General features: G+C 48.0%; 1 protein-coding gene across 1 annotated transcript in view; it reads left to right on the top strand.

The window, feature by feature from the left end:
- The window catches only part of LOC138504592 (ras and EF-hand domain-containing protein-like), a 188,454-nt gene that overhangs the window by 117,845 nt on the left and 43,552 nt on the right, over window positions 1–27,057 (top strand). The window contains exons 5-7 of the mRNA XM_069625179.1: window positions 9,514–9,591; window positions 20,073–20,188; window positions 21,933–22,001. Coding sequence (XP_069481280.1) covers window positions 9,514–9,591; window positions 20,073–20,188; window positions 21,933–22,001 — 263 coding nt within the window. The remainder of the gene's footprint in view (window positions 1–9,513; window positions 9,592–20,072; window positions 20,189–21,932; window positions 22,002–27,057) is intronic.

Genomic DNA, 27,057 nt, shown 5'->3' with positions numbered 1-27,057 from the left:
TCTCCTGGTATGGGTAGTTTGTTTTGTTTGTTTGTTTATTTTATTTGTATGGCGCTCCAAACCCGGAGGTAGAAGGGCGCTTAAGAATTTGGTTACAGCGTTGAGAAGTATCTTAGTGTTGCATACTTCGTACAAGTTTATAATATATACATATATATACAGTGATAAACAGAGCATATGCAGTGTGTACAATATACAATTTTCAATATAAATACAGTGTCTAAGCCAGTTACCGCGCGGGTCTGGTGTTAATGGCGTTATTCTTTGTTTAGCAGCCAGCTGATGACCTGCTTCCTAAAGATCTGGAAGGATTCGACAGTTGTGATTTTAAGCGGTAGGGAGTTCCAGATTTGGGGGGCAAGCACTGTGAAGCTTACCCCTCCAGCTCTTTTTAGGTGGAACCTGGGCACTAATCAGCAAAGAGTGTTGGAGGATCTGGTGGATCTGGTGGCAGGTTTCAGGGTGAGTTTATTGGCCAGATATGGTGGTGCTAGGTGATTGAGGGCTTTTTATGTGAGGCAGATGGTTTTAAGATCTATTTTTTGGCGTATGGAGAGCCATTTGCAGGCTTTCCTAGTAGCGGAGATATGCTCTTGTCTGGGAATGTTGAGGGCTGCGCGCAAGGCGTTATTTTGTATTACCTGCAATTTGTTGAGTACGGATTGATTAGCGCCTAGGTACAGGCTGTTGCAGTAATCCAGTTTGGATTGTATTAGGGCCCTGGCAAGGGTGAGGCAGCTGTTGGGTGATAGGAAAGGTCTGCTGGCCCTAATGAGCTTGCTGGTATAGGCAGTGGCTGAGGCGGTCATATTGGTGTGTTTGCTAAGGTTGGTGTTGGCATCTAGATAGAAACCAAGGGTTTTTACGCTTTTGGCTATGGGAATGGCATGGCCATCGATGGTGATGTTATTATAGCTAGGGTCAAGTTTAGTTAGAGTGTTGGGGGAGCCGACGATTAGGAGCTCTGTCTTCTCATCATTGAGGCAGAGACCATGGGAGGCCATCCATGCCTGAATGATGGAGAATATTTTGTTAATCCGGGCGGAGTCTTCTTGGTAATTACCAGAGATGGTGAGGAGTATCTGGGTGTAATCTGCGTAGTTTGTGTAGGTGACGTCCAGTTGGTCAAATAGAGGCTTTGTAAATATGTTGTACAAAGTGGGGGATACACAGGATCCTTGTGGGACCCCGCATGTGATGGGGATGGGGTCTGCTGCAGCTGTAGTGGAAAAGACTTGCATGGTTCTGTTTGCCAGGAAGGATTGTATCCATGTGATGGCAGAGGAGGAGAAGTGGGCTGCAGTGGCAAGGTGATTACAGAGGACTTCATGGCTGACCAGGTCAAAGGCCGCTGAGAGGTCAGCTCTGTGCCGATGTAGTCTCTACATGTTTACTATAATCTGTGAGGTAGGGCTTATGCGTGGCCGGGCACAGAGTGGGTACATGGCGAGTGGTCTCATCTTGCTGTCCATCGACACAGAGCCGACCTGTACGGTTATCCGTAGGAATGCCGAGCCTGGCTCTTCTAGTGCTCCGAGCTTCCAACCTATTACACCCAAGCGCCGTAAGTGATCTCCGCAGAACAGGGGAGGGAGCTATGTAGATCAAGGCGTGACCTGTATGATGAGGAGGGGAGCCTGTCGGTGGGGTACCCTAATACACACTTGCTTCATTGACTTACTTTCTTCCGAAGATCGGAGACACCATGGGGAAAGTCTTCAAACATTCCAAAGTCACCCGACCTGATTAGCTCGGACCTCTCTAGTCCAATTGAATGTTGGAACTACAAATGGTTCATGTGTAGTCCGATATCTTATCATTTTTTTATGTGATTATCAACCCAGATGGTACGAGTAATCCACGAACAGTAGGTATTTGATTATACATTTAAAGCAATATGAGATTTTTGTTTTTATTTATTTTTAGCAATGTTACATTCCTACCGGTGCCAAGTGGCATAGAAGCGAGGAGTAGACCAATTCACCTACACCCAAGCTATCACTTATACCTAGGCAAAGTCTGCGTTACTCCAATACTATCGTACAGTGTAGATTGCATTCAGTGTTTTAAATAATTATAATTGGTCTTTTATAACGCGCTTGAGGTTTCTAAGCCTGGGAGCGGGATTCAAACCTGTGTTCCTATGCGTTGTCTCGCTTCCGAGACGTACACGTTGCCTCTGAGCTATCCTCCCGGCCCCGCATTAGAATCTAAATACTGCTGCATTCTCATTTGGTTACGTGTTCCTGCACGGTTCCCCAGATGTGACAAAAGGCCCTCCGTGATGGGGAGTTGCCCGAGCTTTTTAAAAAAATCAAATTAACGGAGGTTCATCGTTCTCTGAAGAGCATAGTGCAACCATGTAACTCCACTGGCTGCTGCATTGTGGTTTGGCAACAAGTGTAAAAAGTGACCTGCATTCTTGCTGACAGCCTAGGAGCCAACAGTCCCAACAGCCATGGACTGCCCTTTTAACCATGTCTACCCCCAGTCCAAATTAAATCCTGCAATCGTGTGCTCTTAGAGGCTGGTGGCAGATGACGGATCTAAATAGAAGCCAGTTCTGGATATGGTATGATGGTCTCTGGGACGTCAGTTGTTCTCACCAACACTGCATGGCTTCGTTTTACTGTCCACTTGCTGGCTAGTCCTCTTCCTTTCGGGGCCTCCTATGTATTCACTGTCTGGTACTGGGTTTCACCCAAAACGGACCATTGGGGCTTTGCCCCAGCAAATGCTTTAGCTTGCCTGGGAAAGGGTTGGTTCCTTGCAAGAAAAAAGGAAGTGCCCCGAGCAGTCGGGAGTAGGAAGAGCCCATCAAAAGGCAGCCTCTGCAGGGCCAAAGGAAGTTACATGCGGGTGGTAATTAACAGAGATCCTTTGATGCAGACGGACAGAGATCCTTTGATGCAGACGGACAGGTGAAAGAGGAGGAGTTGGGAGTAGTGAGAAAAGAAGCATTGGTTCATGGAAGGGTCCCACCATCTTGGTTTCTCCCAGAATTCCCAAAGATTCCCTTGCCTCCTCCCCACTTCTACCAACAGAGCACTTTGGACCTCACCGGGCAATAGAATTTGAAATCCGAAGCCAGGATCGAACTGCTGATAAGAGCCCAGAAGGAAACCAACTTGCTGTAGAACCATATCTATTTAAGGGGGAGAGTCCACCCAACCCCATTTTATAATCCTTCAGTAGGCAAAGATGCTTCTTATTGGCTGTACAGTGTGCTCCAAAGTCCTCTGCCATAGAGGTAAAAGGAGAAAGACCCTTCATTTAATCTTCCATGAGGGACACTTGGAGTGACCTGCTGTCTGGACAAGGCCTACTGAAAACTTGTACCCAGGAACCTGCTCGCTGAGAATGACGGAGGCGCTCTGTAAAACCTTTCTGACTGAGAAGGGAAGAACGAAGGAGTTACCCACCCACCTGCCCCGAGCCCAAGCAGTGCAGAAACGGCTTTACACCTGGTTTTCAAGCTTTAAACCTTCCCGCCCGTTTTCAGATGCTGATCGAGCTGCTACAAGCGTACACAGATGCCTGACACCTGCTGTGTTTTGTTCGGTTTTCGAGCCATTGAGCTGCTGACTTGAACCATTGCCTACTTGCACTTTGGCCTTATCAGCTGATTGCTACTAAAGAACCGCTACACATCGTTGCACCTGTTCAAGCTTCCCTGACCAATTCAAGGCAGTGCCTCGACACATCACCTTGCTGATCCTTACCCGATTCGAGGCGGCCACTGCTTCGGAACTGCACGGCCTTGTTGGTCCTCCTTGACGCAACTCGGCCGTCTCGACACCCGCAATCCATTGGTGAACAAACTTGACCTGTCTCTACACTGACTTGACCTATTTAAACCACCTAGAAGCCTTTTGCAATACTGCGGACTTCCAAGTGAAAACATTGAAGGGTTTTGGAGTGGTTCTCTCCTTCCCCCCCCCCCCACCCCCCCATAGCCTGCCTTAAAAGGATCTTTGTGATCACTGCGCTGCCGGAAATGTCAACAAAGAAAATGCAGACTAAAAAACGGTGAGGCACATTGATCGTGTAGATCACTTCTTCCCACTTCTTCCCACTTCCCCTTTCCCCTCCCTACTTACCTTGCGGCAGCAGACGTCTGTGCGTGCCGCCGCCTCCCCTCTATCCCTGCGGTGTCCGTTCCCTCCCACTAACATGGGTTGGCACTAGCGACGCAGGGACGTCTTTGTTTTTTCTTTTTTTAAAAAACTTTACTATTCCCCACTTTCCAAGTAATGGAATCAGGGGGCTGGGGGGGAAGACACCCTAGCAACTCCTTGGGAAGACACCCTAGCAACTCCTTAACCCATTACACCAAACAAGGGGAGCAAGGGACATCCCCCACAACCTCTGCACCCATTTTTCGGTGCAATGAAATGTTAGCCGCTGAATGCAGCATTTTTATTGTCATCATTTTAGTATGAGCCCCCTTAAAAGGTCCTAGTGACTATTATGACCTCCAAAGACCTCCAGTAGAATTTATTTTATTTATTTTTTTCTCCTGAAATTATTGCCTGAGCGCCCCTGTCTTCAAACCAAGAGTGCCTGTTTATTCGAAGTCTGCATTTTCTGTGCCTTCCCTTCCTGGAGGATCATTGGTGGTTCTATTATTTGTGCATATAGAAGATTCCTATTTTATGCAGTGTTCTGTTTGTACCAGAGTACGGTTGTTGTTTGGTCTGCTTCTGGGCTGGATCTCATCCCTCCTGAAGAGTATAGCCTGCCCTCACCCCATGACAGACTTTCCATTTGAGAGCACCTCAAGGGCACGGTTCATTTCTTCACCAGTTATGTGGGTCAATACATTCTCCCTAAAAGGGTTGGATAAAACATTCTCTAAATAACCGAGCACCCCTCGATTGTCAAAGTCGCCCTTCTTATATAGTGAACAATATTCCGCACACTCATTTGTTCTACCCGAATTTCATAAACCCCTCCCACTTCATATGTATTTTGTAGTAATAACTGCCCAGTATTTGTTTATCTAGAATGGTGCCTGTATACTCGCTTGCTTCCAAGACCTAGCCCTTGTGGTTGCCCCCTTTGAGTAAAAAGAATGGATTACAGCCCTCAACACAACATCTGCCACTGACTTGATTGTTGCCTTCTTGATCTTAGTCTTGGCTTGCTTATCCTGTGGTGCCCCGAGTTTGACCAGCAGGCCCGATCTTGCATTGATACCCGTTATCTAGGTCTCGATAGTGATGCTGAGTGACTAGACCTGTAAATAAAGCCTTCATTGCATTCAAAACCATGTTATCGCTAGCAGCCCGAGACGATGGCTCACAAAATCCTTCAGTTCTACTTCTTCAAATTAATAAAGTCCTAATCCACCAACAACGTGCGAGACTCACCACGACTGAGCAGGTTTCTTGCCTACAGACCTTTTGATCTTAGGGAATAAAGGGGCATGGTCTGACCAAGAAATCCCTAGGAATTCAGACCCTCTTCCCCCCCACTGTATAATTTCTGCCCAATGTTCACATGTTCCGGGCTCTTACTCTCCATGCCTCCCTTAAACTGTGTGCCATCATTAAACTTTTGAGTTTCCTTAGAACATTCTTCAACACTCTCGTTGTGAATCAGTTCCACAATGATGCTCCAAATTAAAATCCCCTCCAACAGCTAGTGTGTAACGGTTTATTGAGAAGCCTCCCTCCACACTGGGAGTTGCTTCCCTCTCCACTCACATGGTTATGCAACAGTGTTTAACAGATTCTTTTCTTTAGCCCCATCTCAGACACATATCATGCCCCTTGGATCACTCTTCCCTGAGCTAACAGAGGTATTTATTTAAATTAAAAGTAATAGAAATTAGCACGAAAATGTCACACTGCTTTCTTTATCTGTAGCACAACACAATCGACTTCTCTCAGCATGAATAAATCAGAAACGTGATTAAAAAGAACACAATCACAATTCTTCACTTTCTGCAAATTTCACTTCACAAAATAATTACACTGATCAATAACAAAGGCAATTATCGTGTAATGTTGTGCAATTTTTATTTTCTGCAGGCCTAGCAGGCTAGCAGTAGGATTTCAAGATTGGTACAAATACATATGACAACTAAGTTTTGCCACACTCGCCCTTGCCCACTATATAGGGAAAGGATTCAAGGCAAGCAGACTCGCTACCTTTTGGTTTCCCAGAGCTCAGTTCTACGTTCACAGAAAGCCTCGGTTTACGGTTCAGAATAGCCAGCTGCATCTCGGGACACTCTGGAAAGATAGGACAGGGGTCTGGATCCTCGATTCTCAAAGATGGCCTCCTGCTCTCCACCATAGGACCCAGTCAGCTTTGAGGACTTCTTAGAAATAGATGGCTCCACCCAGATGCACTCTCTGCAATCTCCTCTGGTGTCTCCTGACAGCTGTCGGATGGAAAGTTTCAGCAGCCCTCTGTCTATCTCTGTCTGTGTCGGTCCCCATGTGTCCCCCTCTCCTATTGCAGTCCCCCTTATATAGGAGCAATGACACCACCAATTTACAATCTTGGCGGAAGTACCCTGCAATAATTCCTGCAATTGGGAATGGACAGTTACCCTTCTCTCGCCTCTAAAACCCAGCAGGATTCTCTCGCCTCTAAAACCCAGCAGGATTGGATTAGGGGTCTGAAGCAACATATGTCAATTTGCACTTTTAATCACCATTTGTTCTCCTTTCAAAACTAGTTATGTATCACAACTTCATAATTTTACTACCAACTGTCATAATATACATATTTTCTGATTCAGCTAATCATGGGGAACTAGATAAGCCGACCACCAAGTCCGTGTCATATAGAACATTTCTGTTTCCATAAAAAGCACAACCGTCATATGTAAGCTATTAAGCATATCCCTAATTCTATTTTCCACCCGCTTACCAAATCTCACATTTGGAACATGTTCAGCTCAGCCAGAAACACATCTTTGATAGCCATTACAGTTCCACAAGTCGCAGGTGGATGAATTTTATATCCCCAAAATCGGCTGGAAATTACATTTAAAAAAATGATACATAGATGAAATCCATCTGCCGTATGATGCCTCAGAAAAAGGCATAAATGATAATAAGCCTTTTAAATTAATTGTGAATCTTCATGTGCGACAAATGGCTCTTACTCCTGCCTTCGGCCATTTTTATTCACTGGGTCGGCCTGTACCCAGAATTTTTTTGTGTTGGAAGCTTGCTGTTTGAATTTGTTGCCCCTATTAGTCATGCTCCAGCCAAAGGGAACTTCTGTTGCAGGCAATGCTTTCAGAGAAAGCGGGTTTGGAGAACACTGAATGTTGACACCTTTAGCAGGACACTTTATTGCAATTGGTAATTAGATGGGAGATGTGACATTCAGACTGGGAGTGGGAGATTTGTTTGAAGTTTTGCCAAGAGCCAGCAAAAGGGTCTGCCTTGAGCTGACGTTTTTCCATGAAGACAAAGTGGCTCTTCAAACGACCATGGAGTTTTGTAGGTGAAACGTAATATACATTGCTTTTTGTCCACCCGCAGATGCTTTGTTTTTCTGACATTTTTCTAGGTAGGCCCCTTTCCACATGACTTTCATTTTTCTTGAAAAGCAAAGACCAAGCAGTTTGTTTCAGTGTTTAAAATCCTGCTGTTCGCATGAGCGGAACTTCTAATTGGGGCTTTTGAATGCACCCCACAAGTGGGAAAAGCCAATTGTTCAATTACTGTTTCAACCAACTCAGGCTTGCCTGCATTTAGGTCCACACCAACCGACTATCGTAACATAAATATGCATCCCAGGAGCTCGAAGTCTACAATTACCCTCCTCTAGGTTCAGATATATGCACCTCCAGGGGTAAATAAGAATTTCTACCCCTCTACATGGAATTATCTGGAAGGTAGCTAACACACTTGGAATACCGCATCATCAAAGATTATCCTATTCTGTGTAGACCATGTGTGTCTCATGTTTGCCAACAATGTCCAGTTTTCAATTCATGGGGAGATGAATTTATAAAGTGTTTTTAATTCACAGAATGTAGTCCATTAGGATTTGAACTCGCAATAGGTAATTTAGTTACCTCCCTCTTGCCTGTCCATAAACGGATGCGGATTCAAGACTTGCCCTCCTAATCCCTATATGTATTGGAACCAGATCCATACTTTACATATAGATGATCTCAAATGTTCCAGCTATTGCTTTGATTTCTCCCGCACCCCTCTCTCTCACCCTACCGTAAACCTCTGTCCTTGGTACAAAAGTCATGGGGGGGGAGTTGTCTGGATGAAGTCTTCCCCCGCCAACCTTTAGACACAACCCATAGTGACCACATAATTATAGAGCAGGTGAAGGGGACCTGCCTACGCTGCCTGAACAGTATGCACAGCATTATTAAATACTTCCTTAACCCTATATGCATCTTGGGGAAATTCCCCAAAGGACTACCAACCCCAAGTGCACGCTAACGTAGCCCCATGGGGCCCGGCTAGTGCATATACATGCTTGCCCTCTGAGGGAACTCCTAGCACCTGAGAGCGTGTGCAAAGACTGTGCACAGCCCGTTGTTGCAGTAGTGCCCATATGAAGAATTCCATTAAACCTATAGTTTAGATCCTATGTCTGAATATCCACCGCAGGCATAAGACCGTGTCTGCGGAAAGGCAGTCGTTCAGACCGCTCCAGCAATGTTGGTTGTATGCTCATATGGCTCTATTTTGTCCCCATGTCCTTTTCTGGGCAACAAACGCCCTCCTGCCTCCCCCACACCCACCCTCCAGAGCCTGCCCTAGAAACCCTTACAAACCATCTCATGCTAAGGTTTTAGGGACGCGGTCTAGAGACTCTATTGTCAACCACACCCCCCCCCCCCCTCCAAAGATATTCCACTCCTTTCATTTTTGAATTAAGGCCCAGATTAAACAAACAAAACTCTAACCAACATCAAACAGTAACCATAAAAAAATCTGAAAAATGGAAAGGAGGGTTGCCCGGAGGATTGCCTTGGTAGTGCTGGAATCTCATTACATTTCACCCTGTGTGGATGTCCAGGTGGCAACCAAGACCACCTGAACCTAAGCTTACTTTATCACTGAACGACAAAATCGCCCAAATGAATTACAACCAAGTCATGGGGAGCCTGAGGGATCAAGCGCCCTAGTCCGCCATTAACTACCCACCTTTTAAATACCAATGATTTTGTTCTACCACATCAAGGCCTGAAATCCTCCATGTGCCTGGCTCTTCTGTGGTATGAAGGCTGCTCTGTGCCAGCCAGACTCCCTGAGGGCCTCATTCGTTAGCCCCACCCGCTGAGAAATGGGTTCCGGATTAGGGAAGAGTGTGATATGAATCTTGGGCAGGGACATGTCTCCTTCGGTGGAAGACTGCATTGGTGCCGTATGGTTTGGTTTCTGGCCAGGTGAGAATTACAAATGGTGTGATTAAAGCAAAGTGTATGTATTTGTGTATTTTTTTTTATAATTAATTCAGGGCAAAGATGCATTTTCAAGCCAATAGCTTCTGCTTTTTCTTTTTCTTTTTTTAAAGCGTGAAGAAGTCCGCAAGGCTACAGAATCTAAGGATGAAGGCCTCAAGCTCAAGGACCAAGTCTACGATCTCTCGCAGGTGCGTCTTCTGTAGTCTTGCACGTGACAGAAGATATGAACATGTTATGTTTCATTGCTTGATTGAAAACTGCTATTTCCTGTCGAGGTGGCTGTGTTTGCTTAAGAAAACATGTTTAATATGGCAATAAGACCCAAGCTGGCAGGTTGGCTTCAGCAGTAACTGCTTGGAGCCCACGTTATAAGCCTGAGTGAAGTGAGGGTCTTAAGAATGGGCCCCAGTACTATTACTGCCCCATCCAGCATACCTGTGAGAGTATTCTTGCTCTTAGCAGCCCAGGTTTTTAATCCCGGGCGATGATTGCAATCAATTTGTTCGAATAGACAGGTTAGTGCTCTCAGCGTCCTGCTCATTCAAACAAAAATTCACCTAAGATGGCCGCCATTGAGATGGAAGGCGGGTCTAAATGCAGAGCCGCCCTCCATTTCCAAGGCAGCTTGGGATGCCGCGGTTCCCATCCTCACCAGTGCTTTATCCTTTTCACCACTCCTGCATCTGTTCTTGAACTGATTCACTACACAAAATCTGAATCCCACTGGGCCCTAGTCTCCCTCTCATTCCTTAATGAGTGCCTCCCTTGCTGCCCTCCTACTCCAGCTTTTCAATCTTTCCCTTCCGACAGGTAAAGTGCAGCTACTTTTGAGAAAAGCTACTTGTTCCCTCCCTGTCTTATACGTTCTGGCCAATCTCTCGGCTCTTTGCTCTTGCCAGCTTTTGGGGGGTGCAGTTAGTCACCAATTTTGTAGAATCCTGTTCGCTTTTTCATCCCTTTACAGCAGGGTTTGGATGAGTCCAAAGAAGGTGGTTTGTCCTTAGTGTTCCCAATGGACCCTAAATCGGTACTGGCTCCAAGGGCATTGCTGCTGCAGTCCTACTTCACCGCATTCGACAGTGTTGATGAGTCCATTTTGATCGACTATTGGCAATCCGCGATTGTAAATGGGATGCTTTTCTTTCTGGCTGAGCACTTCCAAGCAGGCTTGCATCCAACCTTCACCTTTTGTTCTGGAATATTAAAGAAAAACACAATAATATGAGACCTGCCCATGCTTCAAAGGAAGCTCCCATTTTATTGCATTTCGGCCGGGAGGATTTGCTTAACCGTGTGGTTAAAACAAATGACTCAATTAATATAGGTTTTAGCAGTTCATTTCTACACCAAATGGAAGGCTGGTCAACGGATCTTTTACATGTAGGCACACGTAAACAGAACTTGGTTTACAACCAGTTCAGGATTAATAGAACAATCGTTGCTCATCTTCTCGGTGTGCTTGGCTTTGTCGGGAAGAACCCTCCATACACAAATACAGCTGTGTTGATGACGCACAGACCTTGTCACTTTTCCCCGAACCCACAAACATTACATCCCTTGACACCTCACATAAAATGGATGCCAACATCAAGCAGATGCTAGGTAAATCAAAATAACGCAATATTTAAAAGGTAGCCATCTTTATTTTGTATTTTCCTTTCACTTTCTCATCGATCAACTGTGGTGTCCGAGAGGGACCCTCCCTTTGTTTAACCCTTCATGCTCAGCCTCATTCTCTGCTCGTCCAGTCTCTGGGTTTTCATTTACTTGTTAAAATGGCACCTACTGTAGAGGAGCAGCTGTATATTTATTTTATTTATTTATTTTATTGCATTTGTTACTCGCCCAAACCCTTAGGTACCACGGCGATGTTACAGACAGCTTGGTTAAAAACATTACTTGGAAATTGCCAATCGGGCGCAGTGCATGTGAATACAGAATAATCATACACAAAGACATTAAATGCAGGGCTTCAGTACAGTGATATTTCCTGGAGCATGGAAGGGGATTTTAGTCTTGGTTAAATAGCCACGTTTTCAGGGATTTCTTGAAGCCTGAGAACGTTTGCTCATTTTTGATGGGGAGGGGAAGAGTGTTCCAATATGTGGGTGCGAGATATTGGAAACTACTGCCTCCTGCCTTGGTTGTCTTGTAGCGGGGGATGGCTAGGAGTAGTTGACTGTTAGATCTGAGGGGCCTCTTTGATACTTTTCTGGTGATGGCGTGGTTGAGGTAGATGGGGACACATGAGTGGATGCATTTGAATGCGACGCACAGAGCTTTGAATGTGACCCTGGCTTTGATGGGGAGCCAGTGATGGTTTCTTCTAATATTTGAGATATGATCTGACTTCCTTATTCCAAGGGCCGCCCGAAGGGCTTTATTTTGGATGAGCTGTAGTTTGTTTAGATTGGCTTTTGAGGTACCCAGGTAGAGTACATTGCAGTAATCGAGCCTGGATAAGATTAAAGCTCTTGCCAGCGTGATACAGTTGGTGGGTGTCAAGAATTGGCGACTGAGAGCAATAAGTTTTGAGGTGTAGGAGGTAGAGGAAGAGAGGGCGTTAATGTGCTTGGTCATGGTGAGGTTGGCATCTAGGTAGACACCTGGTGTTTTTACTTGTTTGAGTACTGATATGTTTGTGCCATCGATGTTGATGGATGAGTAATCAGCATGTAATGCTTCTATTTTGGATTGGGAGCCCACAATGAGAACCTCAGTCTTCTCATCATTGAGACAGAGGCTATTTAGAGCCATCCAATTTTGGATTATGGCATATATTTTGTTGATAGTGTCGGTGTCTTGAGTGTAGTCTCCCGATAAAGGGATGAGGATCTGGGTGTCATCTGCAAAGTTGGTGTAGATGACACCCATGTCGTCTAGCGCTGAGAAGAGGAGTTTAGTGTATGCATTGTATAATGTTGTTGCGAGACAGGAACCTTGGGGGACACCAATGGGTACTATGATGGGGTTGGCGGCTTCTTTACCTATGGCGACCCTGGAGGTGCAGCAAGAAAAGATTTGATCCAGGTAGTAGCTTCGGTGGAGAAGTTGAAGTCTTTCGCTAGTGTGGCGCACAGTTTATTATGGTCTACTAAATCAAACGCTGCGGAGAGATCGAGTAGGAGGAGGATGCAGAGTTTTCCTGAGTCTCTGATGGTATCCATCTGGATTTTTAAGTCAAGGAGTGCCGTTTCTGTGCTGTGATTGGGGCGGAAGCCTGATTGCCTCGTGCCAAGGAGGCTGTTTTGTTCAAGGTGAGTTTGGACTTGGTTGTATGCTAATGTATCTGCAGGAGATCCCGCCCCCTACTGCATTTGTATTGGAGACATGAGACCGTGCCTTGTCTGACACCAGCTATCATACTAATACCGCAGCAAGTATTTGGAAGGAGATATCCATTGAGACAACTGTATCGAATGTACCCACGAGGTAATGACGGCCTGCAGGAAGAGATCCCTGAAGAGAGATGAGAACAAACAAAAGAACGACTGATGACATCACAAGAAAGTGTGCACGACATCCCGAGATACCGAATGAAGATGATGTATGGATCCTAGAAAAGAAAAGACGAAGTAAAGAATCACGTGAACCTTAAGTGTAAAAGAAGATTACACGACAAAAAGCTCTGCAGAAAACCGCATGAAGAATGTACAGACGCTGAAACGCAAGGTAGATCAAGTCATTGTATAGACTGGTTATAATTGGTGAATATAATGCAGGTGAAGCCACCATTGTACAGAAACTGGACATTGGTATCATAAAATAAATAAGCCGGAAACCATGAAGGGGAGTGGAAAGCTGTGTCGCAGCGGAATAGCGGGCTCCTGGAGCTGCGTGGTGAGGCTGCCTGGCCTGAAGGCAAGATCTTAGAAATCAAGGCACGCTATGTACACTGAAATGGAACGTGTGTGCAGAGGATGAATCTTCTCACGTTAAGGTGCAAGAAAGAACAAAAAGGATGCAAAGTTTTAATTCATTTGAAGCATTTAAAAGCTGCAAAAAGAATCAAATCGTTGTCTCTTGTCATGTGGGTCAAGGATGGAAATAGAGTAGGAACTTGGAGTTGCAGACACGATAGCGAGTGTGAATTCCTGTGAATTCCCAGGATGAGAATACTCTGCAAGGCCAAGTACAAAGACCATTTTATGACAAAAGGCATGGGTGAGGAGAGATGTTGGACTAATTGGGTGGTGAGGTAGCTTCATGTCTTATCTTCCCTGCACTTCGGTGTGAGCTTACATGCTGCTAGATGAACCAAATGTTCCAGACATGGCATAAGCGCGCCACCAATGTATTAGTCCATATAATGAAGGACATTTATAGCTTGAGAAACTAATGAAACACAGTGTGGCTGATTTGTCTTAAAATGACGTGCATGAAGACGTTGGCATACGTTGTCCACCTGATATCAGACAGCCAATAACAAACCTAGCTCCTATATGATTGTATATCTAGATCTGTCCCTTAACCAATCTTTGCCCTGTATACGTGTTTCACTATTGCTGCATAGTATGAAGTCCCTCTGAATAATGAAGTATATAACTTGTATTTTTTGTGGAGATCATTGAGAGACTGAGCGTACGTCCGTTGATGTTCGTTGGAACCTCCCTGTTTTAGATAATTGTTAATGAAACAGCAACTTGCCATCTTCTTGAGTTTGTCTGGTTATTTGGACTCCGAATTATTCTGGTGTAATCCCTTCCAGTAACCGATGCACGATCTAAGGGCCATTAGCCCACTACTTCCGTGTTTGGCTGGAACTGTTACCTGGGGTATATCCCTCTGGATGTATTCCATTTGATCCTCCACCACGTGGCCTCGCACTCTCCTTTTCCTGCACCCCCTCCTCACCCTCGCAGCAGTTTCCTCAGTCCGCAACCTGGGATTTATGTTTGACTCCAGTCTCCTTCTTACTTGCAAATTCGCCAAATGGCTACCTCGTGCTTTCTTCAACGCGGTCGTCTCGATCAATCGGTCCCTTTTCTTTCCATCTCGGCTGGCACTTTCACGGTCACATCTGATTCAGTCCCAATTAGCCTGAGGCGCGGATACAGTTCACCTCAGCCTCGCCATGCTGCAGCCTCCCTTTTTATAACTGAAGACCTTTCCTGTCTCTTAAGGTGCGCGATTGGCTCCCGGCTCATCACAGGATCCTGTTGAAGGTTCTTTGCACTGGGCAATTGCTTTTCTTCTGGAAGCCGCTCTCGCTCTCTCCGATCGCCTCGCTAGATGCCTTAGTTCTTCCAGCTTCTACCTGTTTAATGTTCCTTTCTTTCCATTCTACGCCTCTAGGTGGAAGCACTTCTGGGCAGTGGCCTTCTTCAGAAGAACAGGTCCCTGGGATTAATAGGAAGTTACTATGCCAGTTATAAACGCGCTTTACCTATTGATCTCGTTGTGGAGGACCTCTCCCAGCAATTGTTCTGATTCGCTCCCGTCTAGACGGCGCTTCTGGGATTTACTTTGGTGCTCCCACATTTTTGAGGAGGAATTCTAAATGTATCTTCCCACTGTTCACGAATGCTCATGGTTTCCCTGGTTTTCGGTGGATAACATTTCCAAGTCTTCCCGTTGTCCATTTCATCCGGGATAAAGCTTGATCCACAGATGCCCAGAAGAACCTCTTTAAGGTTGTGCTTTTTCCACCCCAACCCCCCTTTACTGTGGAATTCCCTTCCACAGTCTTGTCTGGCGTTCAGGAATGTTCTAAAACCTGGTTTTCTTTTTGAGAAATTCCACCATTTTTCTGCATGGAAACCTGAATCTTCGCTGCACCGTGACGCTGGTTTTGCGCATTGGCAATGCTAATCGTTTTTTTCTGTCCTTTGCACTGTGAATGGAACTCTCTTGCTTTCCAAATCCATTCCCCTCTCCATCGTTTTGCCTTCAGAAGAAAACTGAAGACCTTCCCCGTTTTACTTTTCTCTCTTGAGTCGCGCTCTGCCTTGCTGCGTGCACACCCACATCAGCTGCTTCTGTTCAGTTCTCGCGAGGCCCGCCAGCGCCAAGAAACTACCGTGGTGGTGCATGTGCGCTTTATAAGTTTATTATAATGTAACATATCCATTTAGCGAGACGTGTATGACTGTTACCAGCTATATCTTTCTCCTGGCTGTCCCAATTTTTAAGATGGGAATCGGTCTAGAGAGGACCGTCACAATTGGGGCTTTCTCGGCTCTCTGTGTAGGGGTCGTATGGAGACTTGATTGACCTCAGGAAATGATCCTTTCATGTCCAGAAGCTGTTACCATGTCTTTTACTAGTGACTGGAAAGTTAGGCTTGCCAGGTGTCTGCAATTCCGAGAACACTTGAGGCTTCCGCAACAATATCTACTTGGATGGAGTCTACCCACTTTTAAGTGAGTAGTCCAAGGGATGTCTGGAAGGTATATAGACATATCCAGTAACCCCCCCGGATTTATAATGAAGCGCTCCAGCACTCTGGAGGTTTCCCAGCAGCCCTCTGCAGCCTGGGCAGGGGTGGACTGGCCTCTGCACCCTGGGCAGGGGTGGACCGGCCAATAGGGAACACTGGAGATTTCCTGGTAGGCCTCTGAACCCTGGGCAGGGATGTACCGGCCTATAGGGAACTCTGTAAGGAACTCTGGAGATTTCCCAGCAGGCCTCTGCACCCTGGGCAGGAATGGACCGGTCTATAGGGAAGTCTGGAGGTTTCCCGGCAGCCCTCTGCAGTCTGGGCAGGGATGGACCACCCTATAGGGAACTCTGTAAGGAACTCTGTAGGTTTCCGAGCAGGCCTCTGCACCCTGGGCAGAACTGGACCGGCCTATAGGGAACTCTGGAGATTTCCCAGCAGGCCTCTGCACCCTGAGCAGGGCTGGACCGGCCTATATGATATGGTATTTATAACGCGCCTGTACACAAGTGTTTCAAGGCGCGACGAGGCAGGGGGGGGAAAAACAAGGGGAGACATACAGCGATCCTACTAGGCCAGGTGTCATTCAGATCGCGCAAGTGCAAGGGAGGAGGGGAAAGGGAGAAGTGCAAGGGGAAAAGGAAAGGGAGAGGGGAAAGTGCAGTACAGGGTAATAGCATACAGGAAAGTAACAAGGGCCAGCTGATGGTAAGTGCAGACAAGTGCTGGGAAGGAGGGGCTGTCGGGATACAGACACCGTCCCGCAGTGCAGGGGTTGCCAGGGAGGCAGTGCAGGGGAGAGTGCCTGGGCCAAGGACCGAGAACGGTGAGTGGCCCAGTTGCAGATTCAGTGCAGTTTAGTAACTTTAGCAGGGAGAGGGGGAGAGAAAGCTGAGGCGAAGAGGAAGGTTTTGAGGTGCTTCTGGAACCAGAGATGGTTCTCCTCAAGTTTCAGGGGGGGCAGGAAGGCTGGCCCCTGCAGCGGGGAGAGATCTGCCACCAACTCGTTGTTTGGAAAAGCGGCTGACCATGAGGGAGTTGGAGGCGGATGAGCGAAGAGCTTGAGAAGGAAGATATTTAGGAAGAGGGAGTTGAAGGTATTTTGGCCCAAGGCCCCAGAAGGCCTTGTGGACAATGCAGAGGGTTTTGAACTTGATCCTCGCAGCCACTGGGAGCCAGTGCAGAGATTTCAGTCCTGGAGAGATACGGTCCCTGGGCTTGAGGCCAAGGACAAGTCTCGCAGTTCTGTTCTGGATGAGTTGCAAAGGGCGGAGAGTAGAGGCAGGAAGATTTAGATGGAGGCTGTTACAGTAGTCCAGCTTCGAGAGAACCAGGGCTCTAGAGACAGTGAGCTTCTGGGGGAAGGAGAGGAAAGGAAGGATACCGCTGAGGAGGTGTAGCTGGTAGTGGTAGTGTGACTTCTTAGACGTCGGATATGTGAGGAGAGAAGGAGAGTGTGGAGTCGAAGATGACCCCGAGGTTTTTTACCTTGCAGGAAGGGGGCCAAGGGAGGCCGGCCAGAGAGCTGCAGGGAAGGAGGGAGTGAGTGTGCCGATGAGTAGAATCTCAGTCTTACTGGCATTAAGGCAGAGGTCATTGGCGGCACACCATTCCTGGATAGCAGAGAGACAGTCAGTGATGAGGGAAGGGGAAGAGGAGGCCGAGGGTAGCCTGAAAATGAGCTGGGTATCATCCGCATAGCACTGAAAGTTGGGACCGAGAGCGGCGATGCGGTGGGCAAGGAGTGCCAGATACTGGTTGAACAGCCAGGGAGAGAGGTTAGATCCCTGGGGGACACCACAGGTAGAGAAAAAGATGTCAGAAAGGAAATACCCCAGTTGGACCAGGAGGGACGATTGGAAAGGAAAGCGGTCAGCCACACCAGAGCCTGACCAATGATTCCCAGGTTATCACGGAGACGGTTGAGCAGGATGGCATAGTTGACAGTATAAAAGGCAGAAGAGAGATCAAGCAAAATGAGAACACAAGGAATGTTAGAATCAAGGTTCGAGAGCAGGTCCTCACGGATGTTCAGGAGAGCAGTTTCTGTGCTTCTGGCGGCTCTGAAGCCAGACTGATGGTCATGAATACTGCCAACCGGTTCAGCATGGAGATTAAGCTGGGAGATAGCCAGTTTCTCCAGGAGCTTGCCCAGGAAGGGAGTGATAGAGATGGGGCGGTAGTTGGCTGGGTAGGAGGGGTCGGAAGAGGGTTTCTTAAGAAGGGGGTGCACAAGGGAGTGCCTAAGGGGGGATGGGAAGACTCCAGAGGCGAAAGAGTGATTACAAAAGTCGGCAAGGGCAGGGGCCAAAGAGTCGATGTGGCAGGTAAGGAACTCTGGAGGTTTCCCGGCAGGCCTCTGCACCCTGGGCAGGGCTGGACCAGCCTATAGGGAACTCTGGCGGTTTCCCGGTAGGCCTCCTTTGGTTACCAGTCCACACCTGATGGCAGGCATGTTCAGTGATGAACTCATCGGCGAGTTGTAGCGCTTCACTGAGTGCCACAGACCAGGGTTTGCAGAAGCTGTGCTTGGGAGTCCCTCTGGAGTCCTGGGCGCCTGATCCTGGTGGTCCTCTGTGCAGGAAAGGGCGCAATGAGAGCAATTAACACCATAATAAGGGGTTGGGGGGGGAGTCGGGTTATGAATGAAGCGCATTTTGGAATCTGCCCTCGACCCCTCACTATCCTCCAATTTTGGAAAGCACTGAAAACTTGTCTCAACAATATCTTCGAACTAATAGGAACCTCTCCCTCCCATCCCTCCCTCCACCAGTAGTGCGGCAATGCTGGAGCCCTATGGCAGTAAGGCGCTAATCCTCCCCCAATAAATGACATCATTATCGGATGAACCTGTCAGTCCGGGCTGCTGGGCACGCTCTGGATGCCCTGCTGTTTTTGTTGGATGTGGAGGCCGGAAGTGTACTCGCTTTTGAGTTTTGAGGCACTTTGCCCAGTGTTTGGCGCTGAGCCAAGGTTTCAAGGCTCAGAGCGCTAACGCCCTGCAGCCAGGGCCACAGAATGTGGCCGAACCAGCCGAGCTGCATTCCGCGGACGGTGACGTCACAGGGCGCAGTGGGGGAGATTCCCGCGGCTTGTCTTGGCTTGGGGAGATTTGATGCCAGAGGCGATGGCTGGTTTCGCTCCGTCTGCGGAAGGGCGTCGATGTTGGGCACCGTTTACTGCGGCCAATCCTGCATGAGCCTTGTAGCGCCTGGACGCCTGCTCTTCTAGGAGACTTTAGTACGCTGTGCAGCCACTGTCGCAGCTAAACCGAGTGAGCAGCAACCCTACTGCTTACTGGAGCGTAGGGGCAGAAGCGGGAAAGCCATTGGATGGTGTCTGGGGCAAAGTCCGGAAGTTGAGTCTGGCGGTGCTTCTAGGAGATGCGAGCTGGTTCCCAATCATCCGTTCTGAAGTTCGGAAAGTGGCACAAGACCCAGCCATTTAAGAGGAGGATGCCAACGTCACAGCCACCCCATTGTGTGCTTCACTGGCAAACAAGTAACCTAATAAACTCGCTTTGGAAAACCCATTCCTTTTGATGTTTATGAAGGCACAGGAAAGACGCTTGCCAGGCAGTGCCAGGGGGATAAGAGCACAGCGAACAAACGATGTTGGCACTGGACCTATTATTGCAGTGCATAGAACATGGCTATCTCATGCCTCCAATAGAGGCCAGACTGTTGGCTTTGCCAATGCTTTGTTTTTTAACAGGATTTCAGTGCAAGGAACATATGCAAGGTCACACACTTTGCATATAAATCAGGCGAACGAAGTCCCAGATTATTTGTCATGATTATACCAGGAGCTGGTACATTTTAAAGGATTGCTTGGAAATTGCATTGGCATCCTGCCCGGGGATGCCTATATAAACCTTGTATGTCCCCCCGCCACAAAATGTGAAGCCAGTGTTACATAATGGATGGATGCACACACGGTTCTTTGTATGTTCAGGACTCTGGAAGCTAGAAAGTTGCCAGGCCTTGGAGTGCCCCCGCTCTCCCCTCCCAACCCCACTATGCAGAACTAGAGTGTTCTGGGGCGCTTTCGATGTCGGTTTATGGGGCACAGCTATACACTTGAGGCTGGGTGACCAGTAGCAGTCGCCCCAACCTCTCCAAGTAGGCTCTTGAATTACTGAGAATGTCACATTATGCAAGCAGGCGTGTGCGCGAGGCATAGGGAGGCCTGCCTTTGGGACTGACTTTTGAACTCCAGGGTGTCGGAGCAAAAGGAATTGTACAATAGCGGAGCGATGCTTTTACAGTAATTGCAATCTTTTCCTTGCAGGAGAATGAGCACCTGAGGAGGAAACTCCTGGAGTCTCAAACGGATGTGGCGCTGCTGCAGACCGAGCTGGACAAACTGAAGAACGACTTCACAGACCAGCAGAGACACCACGAGCGGTGAGCAGTGGGCCCTAGACTAGTGTAGGGGAGCTGCGGGCGCTAGACTAGTGTAAGGGAGCTGCGGGCGCTAGACTAGTGTAAGGGAGCTGCGGGCGCTAGACTAGTGTAAGGGAGCTGCGGGCGCTAGACTAGTGTAGGGGAGCTGCGGGCGCTAGACTAGTGTAGGAGAGCTGCGGGCCCTAGACTAGTGTAGGGGAGCTGCGGGCCCTAGACTAGTGTAGGGGAGCTGCGGGCGCTAGACTAGTGTAAGGGAGCTGCGGGCGCTAGACTAGTGTAGGAGAGCTGCGGGCGCTAGACTAGTGTAGGGGAGCTGCGGGCGCTAGACTAGTGTAGGGGAGCTGCGGGCGCTAGACTAGTGTAGGAGAGCTGCGGGCGCTGAGCCTGTGGGGAAGACTAGTTTAGGAGCGCTGCGGGCGCTGAGCCTGGGGGGCAGACTAGACTAGTGTAGGAGAGCTGCGGGCGCTGAGCCTGGGGGGCAGACTAGTGTAGGAGAGCTGTGGGTGCTAGACTAGTGTAGGAGAGCTGTGGGTGCTAGACTAGTGTAGGAGAGCTGTGGGTGCAAGACTAGTGTAGGAGAGCTGTGGGCGCTAGACTAGTGTAGGAGAACTGTGGGCGCTGAGCCTGGGGGGCAGACTAGTGTAGGAGAGGTGCGGGCGCTAGACTAGTGTAGGGGAGCTGCGGGCGCTAGACTAGTGTAGGAGAGCTGCATGCGCTAGACTAGTGTAGGGGAGCTGCGGGCGCTGAGCCTGGAGCACAGGGGGGCAGACTAGTGTAGGAGAGATGTGGGTGCTGAGCCTGGAGCACAGGGGCGCTAGACTAGTGTAGGAGAGCTGCGGGCGCTGAGCCTGAAGCACGGGGGGCAGACAAGTGTAGGAGAGCTGGGGGTGCTGAGCCTGGGGGGCAGACTAGTGTAGGAGAGCTGCGGGCGCTAGACTAGTGTAGGAGAGCTGCATGCGCTAGACTAGTGTAGGGGAGCTGCGGGCGCTGAGCCTGGAGCACAGGGGCGCTAGACTAGTGTAGGAGAGCTGTGGGCGCTGAGCCTGAAGCACGGGGGGCAGACTAGTGTAGGAGAGCTGGGGGTGCTGAGCCTGGAGCCTGGGGGGCAGACTAGTGTAGGAGAGCTGTGGGTGCTGAGCCTGGAGCACAAGGGTAGGCTAGTGTAGGAGAGCTTTGGGCGCTGAGCCAGGAACACGGGGGGGCGGTGGGGGGACAGGCTAGTTTAGGACTCCCAGGCCAGGTATGCCATGCAACTGGATGGGCACTACTCGCTCCCTAAACATGCAGTGAACTAGGTTCTGACAGTACGCACTTCAGCCCTCAGATTGCAGGTTAGTATCTACTGGCAGAGGCGGGCATTGCTGACCAGGTAATATAAAATGTCTGGGGCAGTACTTGCAAGAAGGGTCGAACCGTTGTGGGGACGTGGTGACGGAGGGGGGTGTAGGGAGTTTTCGGTCAGTCGGAGGCGGGTGGGAGGGAGGTAACAGTCCGGTCACTAAAAAAAAATGGTATCCCACAACTACAATCAGTGTGAATGTTTGTCAATCACTATGCGTCACACGGGAGGGTACATTGGGTAGATTAAATTGGCCAAAACGACGCCGTGTGTGAGGTCCTTCAACGTGCTGCAGGGCGGCTGCGGCGGCAGCGCTTAGGTGCCTGGCGCCAGTGCTTCAGGGCCTCGCAGCGCTTCCTCTGCTACTCTAATGTATGTCCGCATCTGCTCTTTATTTTTGTGCAGGGAGAAGGAGGTGATGCGGCTGGTGACGGATGAGAGCCGAGGCTACAGCAGCCAGATCGAAATGCTCCAGTGAGTACCGGCCCTTGGAACCCCCGTGGCTTCAAAACCAACGAAAAGGGGAAGATCTTTCTAAAGGCAGCGGGTGGAAATGTTTCAGTCTCGCCATGTACCCCTGGGAAGCAATCCCTTCCGTGCCACGGTGCATCCATTCCCTTCCGTGCCACGGTGCATCCATTCCCTTCCGTGCCACGGTGCATCCATTCCCTTCCGTGCCACGGTGCATCCATTCCCTTCCGTGCCACGGTGCATCCATTCCCTTCCGTGCCACGGTGCATCCATTCCCTTCCGTGCCACGGTGCATCCATTCCATTCCGTGCCACGGTGCATCCCTTCCGTGTCACGGTGCATCCATTCCATTCCGTGTCACGGTGCATCCATTCCATTCCGTGCCACGGTGCATCCATTCCCTTCCGTGCCACGGTGCATCCATTCCCTTCCGTACCACGGTGCATCCATTCCCTTCCGTACCACGGTGCATCCATTCCATTCCGTGCCACGGTGCATCCATTCCCTTCCGTGCCACGGTGCATCCCTTCAGTGCCACGGTGCATCCCTTCCGTGCCACGGTGCATCCATTCCGTGCCACAGTGTATTACTTCTGTGCCATTGCAAGGGTAATAGCCAGATGTAGATTGATTATGATTCGGCAGCCCAACCTGCCGGGGTCCATGTCTGAGGGTGGATGATTGGGGGGGTGGAGGGTCTATAGGTCTTGCTGCTCACATATGGATCCCAGAAAGATTTTATAGCAAATCAAATCTATGCAGGCACCCTTGTCTAACCAATTCCCTTTTAAAAACCCAGCGTTTAAATTCCGTTTCTTGTCTGCTTTGCGGTTGCCTTTTTATACTGTTGAATACAGATGGCCATGCATACAGGGGTCCTCTGATCACACCATATAAAAAGGTAGTCAAAACGAGTGTACACCGGGTAAGAAGTAACACGGTTTATTACAGGTGGGTAAGCACAAATCAAACCGCACGGTGGGCAGGCACTGGTTGATGAGAGCTGACGAGAGGGGCACAACGAACATTGCTTTTATAGGATGAGTACATTAGTGCAAGCATTTGAAACTGTTATGGTTGGTGTGTACACATATTCCATCCTTCCCAGGATCGTCATTGGCTATGTCATGTCGGTTCCTTAGTGCTGTGCGTATGTTAGTAAGACTTGATTGGAGCAGCTGGATCTACAATATCCCAAGACATCCTTCCCGTGTGGCACCACTCCGATTCTCACCCCTCCGCGGAACCATTTTTAATGAGCAATCTAACATTTGTGTTGACCCCTGGGGCTTTACTGTTCTGCCATTGGTTAGAACTGTTGGGAATGAGAAACGAGATACCCTGCTTCTGATGGGAAGGGAGCTAGTCACATGGTACCTTCTGAATATTGGCCTTCACAGTGTTTGTAGTTAATACTCTGAAGGCTGGCCACCTCCCAGGAACGCAAAACGTACAGCTTCATTGTTTCAACCAGTAACATTACTCCGCTTCCCTTCACATAACTGCCCTCCATTCAGTCATTCGTAGCCTTATGAATGGATCGCTGGCTCGGGTCCACTCCTTCCCTCCCCCGCCCCTCCACTCCCTTCATTCCAAATGCCCGCTGCATTGGCTTGCTGACCTGCGTTGACATCACCCATTGAGGTTGCAGCCGGCTCAGTCTGCCAGTGGTGCGCTGTGAGAGGTCTGCTCCCCCTCCCTCCTGAAGGCTGATCATGTGCTTGGAGCGTGAGTTCCCAGACAACCCTGTTAAGTGTGTTCTATTTAGAATATGTCATCTCTACCGGGTGCTAATGATACGTGGTACTTTTTGGGCTGTAAATGTATGTTGGACATCACCACTACCGCAATTTCCCCACCTGATGTCTTCCCATGTTCGACTGTATTCTGGTTGTCCCCTGTTTCTCCACCGCCCCTTTTAGGGTGATGGATTAGCAAGGAATATCGAGGCTTAGTACCACCAAAAATGAAATCTACCAATCACGAAGTCAAAGTTTTATAAATATAACTTTTATTCTGTACAGATACAAATATGAAAATAGAAAGCAGATAGCTATCTGGCTCTCAAGGGCCTCGCAATGTGTACCAACAAACACTGTGAGGGGAGAAAGTCCTGAACAGTAAAAAACATGCTTTATTTATACCCAGTCCCGGTCATTGCCCAGTCCATCTCCAAACTAATAAGTTACAAAATATCCACGCCCAGTTCACATGGCAAATATGACAATATTGGTTTACACTTTTGACATGTTGTCTTGCCCTTAAAGATGCAATGCTGGCAAACTTTGTTGTAGTCAGCTGTGTGGATCTCTCCTTGTTCACTGAGCTTTAGGGTAAGTCCTGTTCCAAGAGATGTGCACAAAGGATTCCACCCAAAGCACACTGCTTTAGATACTTTGCATTGTGTGCCATTGTTTGAAGGAGGGGTGAGGCTGTGGACAGAGAACACTTTGAATGGAAGTTCATCTTGATTACAAGGTCTCTTTGCACAGAACAAACATTCTGCTCTTGGCAGCCTTAATGTTGACAAAGGCTCAAAGGTTACTCTGGCCAGTGGCAGCTGAAGACACAGTTAATCATTTCAGGACAGAAAGCAGGGGTTAGAATCAAAATGGCAGATATTTCTAAAATGGCAACTTTAGTCAATTCTATTCAGGGCATTTTAGATTGTATTTCTGTACAATGTGAATGTGCTTAGGCCAATGTTCATAATCAGATGGTATTTATGTGAACATGGTTTAACAAAACCTCCTTTTGGCCTAAGCCAAGGGCATAGTTCAAACATTTTGACTGTACAATGACCATGTGTCATAGTCAGAACATTCCGAATCTCTGGTTTCAAGAACATCAATCACCATTAACTCTTTGATAGTAATTTCCTTCATTAGTAAGGCATTGGTTGCTTTTTCAGGCATTTGTATCTTGGGGCCTAGTGTACCTACTGCTGCTTGTGCACAACATCCTCCTATCAAGGAACATATGACAGGGAGACATTGTACACAACAACAGAACAGGAAAATACAAAAAATCACCATTAAGACTGCAAAGATCTTCCAAACCCATGATCGCAACAAGTCCCAGAACCAAGTACTAAAATTCCAGTTTCCCTCTAGGACATGCACTTCAGTACTCAAGGTATGTAGATTTTGAATTGCCTTGAATATGGTAGGGGAGGAGTCGGGTAAAAAAAACACAACATGCGGATCCCACCATTATGCATACCCCACCACGCCCCGCTAGGATGATGTCTAACACCATTCTATTTTGGAGGGTTACTAATCTAATTGCCTTTTGTTCGAGCGTCATGTTGTACAAAATATCAGTGGTCCTATTGATGCTTTTTTTCCAGTACCCTTGCTAGTCTTCTGATATCCTCAGAATCAATTATTTGACACCAGAATGGCACAAAGGATTTTCCTAGATCACCCAAGACTTGTGAAGGTGTATCACCATTCTCATCCCGCTTTGGACGAGCTCTAGAAACTTTAAAGGTGGTAGCAACATATACTACTGGCAATAATATACCCAAGTAACAAGTACCCTGCCAATCTCTAGGTAACCATGGGTATGCCTTATTGCCGCAAACAAAATAAACAGGATCTCCTAAATAAAAGGGTCTATCCTCAATGATTAAATTCACAATGCTAGTACAACCCTCGAATGTACCCATTGGCTGGGAATCCTCTCTGTGTGCAGAATGGGACAGTTTCTGGACTATGGTTGATAGTATAAGAGGGAGGTGTGGCATTGCGGTTGCGTAGGGGAGCCATTTTGAAGGAGATAATGATTGAAAAGGTCTAGAAAGCCTATAAGAAGGCCTAGTAGAAGCAACATTGAACTTGCTCCTATTCACAAAGAGAGAACATCCTTGAGGTGTTAAGACTCGCTTTTCAAATTAATTAAGATTAGTCCCATCAAAATTCCCAGTAATACTATCGTTCCAACGACCAAAGAATAGTGTTCTAAGTGAGTTATAGCAGGCAGTAGTTAAAGGAAGAGGATGATTATACCACCCACTCTCTTTTCCCCATGTTGTGGCAGGTGTGAACACACCCAGCAATTTGTTTTATTCAGAATCACATGGGAAGCGTTCATAATTATTGAGAGAGTTGTTATGGTAACCCTGTCTATGTTGGAAGTCCAGAAGAGGAAGAGTGTACAAATGCACAAAGGGTGGAGACACAGTGGAGATACTTGCAGTTGGTAACAAATTATCAAGCGAATGCACTTCTTCAAGGTACCAAAGCCCAAATGAAAATATGGTGACTAAACACACTAATACTGCAACCAACAAACATTTGGTCCTCGCGGACCATGACCCCTGATGGGTAGATTCATCATAAGAGGAGTGACAAATATTCATCTTTGCACAAGCGATTTTAAAAATGGGAGTTGTTGCTCACAGTCCGTTAAGAAGCCTCTCTGTTATGCTCTTTTAGTTCATCCGACGGTGGCCCCTGACCACGTGGCCCATCTTGATTGAAGGTAACTTTGCCAGTCCCCACCTCTTATTTATTTTCAGGAGAAGAGTGACGAGGGACTGGCTCAACGATGATCTCTTGTATGCACAGCCGATGCTGCGCTGTAAATCTGATGTCTTGGTCGCAGATCGTACCTCAAGACTCCAGGTACGGTGTGATCTGCAAACAGAGTTGTCGCTTCCTGAAGGCGATGAAGACTATGGAAGAGCAGAAGCAAGAATGCTCGATGGTTAAAAAAAAGAATTTGCTGAAGGAGCATAATCTCCCCAGGCCCCACAGGCTCAGGAAGGGTTTCCGGGACACCCTCAGTGTCTGTTAGAACAGGCTTGTTGTGAGCACCAGGTTCAACAGTTCCCTTCTCCTTGCCTCTGTCATAGGCCAAAGGAAAAGGAATCCACTTCACGTGGGTTGAGTGGATCCAGTCCTTCTTGTCAGTCACTCGGATGGCAGTCTGTGTGGCCAGGAGGACTTGGTGCGGTCCTCTCCAGCGAGGTGCAAGACAGGAGGTGCTCTCAAATGCTTTCACAAGAAACCAATCACCAGGTCGAAGTCGATGACCTGGAACCTCGTATTTTACTG

Source organism: Ambystoma mexicanum, chromosome 11 (genome assembly GCF_040938575.1).
Source record: "Ambystoma mexicanum isolate Mex_15411 chromosome 11, UKY_AmexF1_1, whole genome shotgun sequence".
NCBI lineage: Eukaryota > Metazoa > Chordata > Amphibia > Caudata > Ambystomatidae > Ambystoma > Ambystoma mexicanum.
This window is presented reverse-complemented; position numbering and strand designations above follow the sequence as displayed.